Below are 4723 nucleotides of genomic sequence, written 5' to 3'. Positions count from 1 at the left end.
GCAACATACGCATTTCCGCGACACTTAGCTGTTGAATATGTCGTCTTTTCGTAGGCCAACATTCTGCACCATACAACATAGCAGGTCTAATCGCCGTCCTATAAAACTTGCCTTTTAGCTTCTGTGGTACCCTTTTGTCACATAGGACACCAGACGCTTGCCGCCACTTCATCCACCCTGCTTTGATTCTATGGCTAACATCTTCATCAATATCCCCGTCCCTCTGTAGCATTGATCCTAAATATCGAAAGGTATCCTTCCTAGGCACTACTTGACCTTCCAAACTAACATCACTCATCAGATCCATATCAGCTAAAACCATTAGTCAATGAATTAAATGGTTAACTTTCCTAATGTAGAGAAGTAGAGGAACACAAGTACCATGCCTAGGAAAGTTCAAGGACCAGCAAGAATTTAGATACAAATGCAAATTTACATTCTGTCTAGGGAATTCTTGTGCAGCTCACACCAAAAGGAGCATAACACTCTTTTATGGTTAGTAAATTATAGCAAAATCTTTCTGGTGGATCCTTTTTCTTTGATACTCCCTCCATCCAAGAAGAATTCAATTCTACCTACAATGCTAAAGTAAAACCATCTTCAACTTGACCATTTTTTTACAAAATCGCACTAATATTTATGATGTCAAGTAGGTATTGTTAGATCCATCATGGAATATATTTTCATAGTATACCTATTTGGAATCATAACTGATGATACAACTTTCTATATACACAGTCGAACTTAAAATAGTTTTGACTGGCTTAGACCAGATCGAGAATTGCATTCTTTTTGAGACAGATGTTTATATGATTAGCACCAGAAGGAAAAACTTAGACTTACGGGGTTTGACACCAATGCTAAGTACCGCGAGAGTACTTAAAGATGATTGTGACGGGCTTTTACATATTGCACTACAGGTAATTAGATACCTTTGTTATCACAAACCTTGTTTGTATTGGCTACTTACTCAAATAGAAGTCAAATGAATACATGTGAAGCATATCCTTTGTGACTCTATCTGGCCAAACAGACAAACACTATACGGGCTTATGGAGGGTGGACAACACAGGTTATTAAAAGAAATAATAAACCAGCAAAGCAGTTAGAAAAGCATGAATGAGTTGGAATGTAAGTAAAGATTCGTGCTGAATATGCCAAACCTGAATTCTGACCAAATTTCAGCAGCCACACCTTCAGGAAAGAAATTCCTGGATGCACGCACTAAAGAGGTGACAGTCTCAAAGTGTTGCTTCCTTACTTTCCAACCCTCAGGTCCCATGTTTCTGAAAGCGACATGACATTCACTTAGCCTTCTGTCATTTTCTTCATTGTAGGAAATGGGTATAATGTCACATTTTACCTCTTGAAATGAGTCCTTATCAACGTATCATAAAGTGGTCTCCATTGCACATCAAGTGAAAGCCTCTTCCCATGCTTTCTTAGAAGCCTGATGAGCAGACCTCCCCACTTAATCTGATTATCATTCATTTACCAAGAAAAGAATATATCACCAAAGACCAAACAGATCTGAACTATCCATGTACAAATCATTAACTACTGAGCATTACCTGGACAACAAACTTGTTATGCGATGCATGAAATATCTCCAGTCCAAGCTTTACAAGAGCCTGTACATCCTCAGGAGCAATGTCACTCTTCGCCTTAATAAAACTAAATACATTGAAAAAGAACACCGACATTAATAATCCACAAACTCTAGAAACCACATTATTACAAAGTATTTTAAGTCTACATATCTAAATGTTTGCAAACAATCCCCTAAATGGTCTAGAAATGACTTAATTATGGTTTCAGTTGTCTGCATCCCTTTGAATCAGATCCATCAATCGCTCATGTGAATCTGAGTTCTTTTTGTTAGAACCCAAAGAGGGGTTCGCGTAAGATACTCAGTACATCAAAAAAAAATTAACCAATCAATTATCAGAAATTCAAGAGAGTTTTTCAAAAAAAAACACTCAAAGCATTGTTGCAAAATGTAGTAAACAAATCTGATCAAGAAACCGCAACTTAAAAGGTGGAAAGTCATAATGTGCTATTTTGGGTGTATTTCCATCTTTAAATCCAATGTTCTTTTTTCAGTTTTTCTTAATGCTGAACGTTCAGAACACCCTTAGGCACCTTCTCTAATTCCAGCAACCAATGCCACAGGAAGAAGCAATCGATGCTCTGTGCGACATGCATGATGTACCTACTGGCTCCATCTCCATGCAGCCAACTTCTGACTGTATGCAGTGCCTTGACAAATATGCCTGCTGCCAGGTCACTTGAATCGTGCCGCTGCCACTCTCACTATCATACAACTTCAATCAAGGAACAATGCACAAGTCTTCCCACTCTAAAGCATCACCACCAACATTGCTTTCACTAGGAGTGGAGGTCTGTGCTCAGTTGCTCAAAAAGCAGATAGCAGAAGAGGTAGCCAAATCAGAAGTACAAGTATTTGTCTATTTGGATAACATGCCAAAGACTTCTGGTGGGTACAGATATAAGCTTTTGCAACAGAACCATAGAGCTGAATCATGTTTAGTAGGATTGGAAAAGGAACCAGGATGTTCTGATCAGTTCACGTTTTGTCAGTGGGAAAGTTGGGTGAAATAGCAAAATACAGCGAAAGAAGCATATTATCATTTTTGTAATGGCATTTTACTGATGAAATATTCAGAGTGGCATTTTATACAAAAGCACAATCGATTGCATGGCATTTGCATTCAGCAAACACACAGTTGTGCATTTGACAGTATAACATTTTATGAAAAACAATTTCCCAAAATCTAATTGTATTCAGCAAACATACAGCTGTGCATTTGACAATATAGTAAATCCAAGGACAGTTAGACATACTTCTGACAATTGTAATAATCTGAATTTCTAATTCTGATCAAAATCACACCTCAAAAGAAGCAGTTCTCTGGAATTACTCATTTGATGTTCTAATTTTCAATGTGATCCATAGTTCAGAAAATTCAGCAGAGAACTGGAGTACAAAACAGAACGAAAAAGTGCTTGCAGAATACCTAAATTTGAAATTGCACACCGAAAAGAACACGGACACTAGGAAGTTGAGATAGTGATTGCCGCAACTCAAAATTCCCCTTACTCAAACGCGATCGCATCAAGCAAAAACCAGCACTCAGACAGACATTGACAACACTAAAGGCGAAATCCGCTACTCGATAAACCGGATTGCTAAGTCAAGTTAGGGAACAGCAGTGGAGGCAGCACCAATCGAGCAGCAGGCCGTCGCCCACACGAACCAGCAGACCGAAGTATAAACGAGACCTCAAAGCAATCGAAACGCAGCCACGGAAGGGGCGAGAGTTCGAGGGAGAAATTACAGGTCGAACACGGAGATCCACTTGAGTGTGGCGTAGGCGGAGTCGGGGTCCCCGGGCAGCCACGCGCCCGCGGCGGTCCGCACAGCGCCCGCAAACGCAGCTGCCTCCCCACGCGCCGCGGTGGCCACCGGTGGCGGCAGCCACGCGTTGTAGAGGTGCATCCTCCAATCCTCCCTCGGACCCCCTCTCGCACTGCCGCCGCCGCCGTGGATGCCCTCTCTGAGTTCTGAGCTCCGCGGGTCGAGCCAAGGCGAAAATGGATGGGCGGTGGTAGGTTTTGGGGGTTTAGTTGGGGAGGCAGGCTTGGGAGGCGCGGGGTACTTATAGGTGGCCGCTTTCTTTCTTCGCCTCCAAGACGAGGGGTGCCGCCGTGGAGACGACGACGACGACTCGAGGGAAGGAGACCTGGGGCTGGGGCGGCCGGTGCTCCACACAACCACGCCGGTGCTGTTATCGCTGACGCACGGCCTCGTATGGGGCGGGTGTACGGGGGCGGGGGAGAGCTGGTCTCGGTGCACGGTGGACTGGGGAGTGTGAGGCTGACAAAACGGTTACTCTTGAGCCTTGAGCCGTACGGATCACGAGGTCCTCTGATTCTTTGGAAGTGACGACGATGCATGTGCCCGAGCAGAAGCAGACTCAGGCCATGTGCCGCTGCGGGTCCAGGCCGTTGAAGATAGGCGTTGGCATGCCGTTAATAAGGCCGATAAATCAGATAAGTTAAATTAGTTATGAATAATTTTGGTTTGAATGGAATTTTAACAAATTTTGGTCTGAACGGAATTTTAACCGTTTAGTAAAAGTCAACTAGAATCGACTAACGGCAAATATATTATATTTCTACAGGAGATAACGGAACAACACAAACAATTTGCATAGGAAACCACCAAACGAGGAATATGTCAACAAATAAAATAAAAACAAAAATAATTAAGAATGCTTCTAACAAATAGAATCCCTCGTACCTAGGAAACCACCAAACAAGGAATGTGTCAACAATTAAGATAGAAACAAAAATAATTAAGAATCCGTCTAACGAGTAAAATCTCATAGGAATACATTTAAATAGGAATAGACATAGTTTCACTGTTCAACATAATAGTCGCAAAGAAATTCAGTTAAATTGATTAATTTCAGTTAACGTCACTTAAATACCAAATAAGTCACCGGGAATAGATCACTAAAATTTTGATTAATCCAACTTTTGATTAATCATTTTTTATGATTTTGTGTCCACCCCAATGTGGATATGACAATGATGTACGGATCGCAACATTATTATTAAAATCCTCTCGACTAACTTATGTTTGAACTTGATGGTTGATGAGAAACATTTTTTTCTAATTTTGGCCCTTTTAAGAACA

The 4723-nt window shown here is 41.5% G+C and overlaps 1 protein-coding gene across 1 annotated transcript; it reads right to left on the bottom strand.

Moving 5' to 3' along the window:
* Window positions 1-1090: 1090 nt before the first annotated feature.
* Window positions 1091-4049, bottom strand: LOC136523919 (proteasome activator subunit 4-like). Its single transcript, XM_066517433.1, has 5 exons — window positions 4005-4049; window positions 3360-3898; window positions 1572-1674; window positions 1364-1476; window positions 1091-1286 (listed from the first exon to the last, which is right to left on the bottom strand). Exons 1-5 carry the CDS (start codon window positions 4047-4049, stop codon window positions 1106-1108), a joined length of 981 nt encoding a protein of 326 aa, XP_066373530.1. The 3' UTR covers window positions 1091-1105.
* Between the last annotated feature and the right edge of the window lie 674 nt (window positions 4050-4723).

Source organism: Miscanthus floridulus, chromosome 18 (genome assembly GCF_019320115.1).
Source record: "Miscanthus floridulus cultivar M001 chromosome 18, ASM1932011v1, whole genome shotgun sequence".
Taxonomy (NCBI): domain Eukaryota; kingdom Viridiplantae; phylum Streptophyta; class Magnoliopsida; order Poales; family Poaceae; genus Miscanthus; species Miscanthus floridulus.
This window is presented reverse-complemented; position numbering and strand designations above follow the sequence as displayed.

Bases quoted from the DNA above. Each gene is read 5' to 3' on its own strand.
- LOC136523919 (XM_066517433.1), bottom strand. From the start codon at position 4,049: ATGCCAACGCCTATCTTCAACGGCCTGGACCCGCAGCGGCACATG. The intron at 3,899-4,004 runs GCCTGAGTCTGC...CCGTTTTGTCAG, and splicing joins TGGACCCGCAGCGGCACATG to CCTCACACTCCCCAGTCCAC. The intron at 1,477-1,571 runs GTAATGCTCAGT...AATGATAATCAG, and splicing joins ATAACAAGTTTGTTGTCCAG to ATTAAGTGGGGAGGTCTGCT.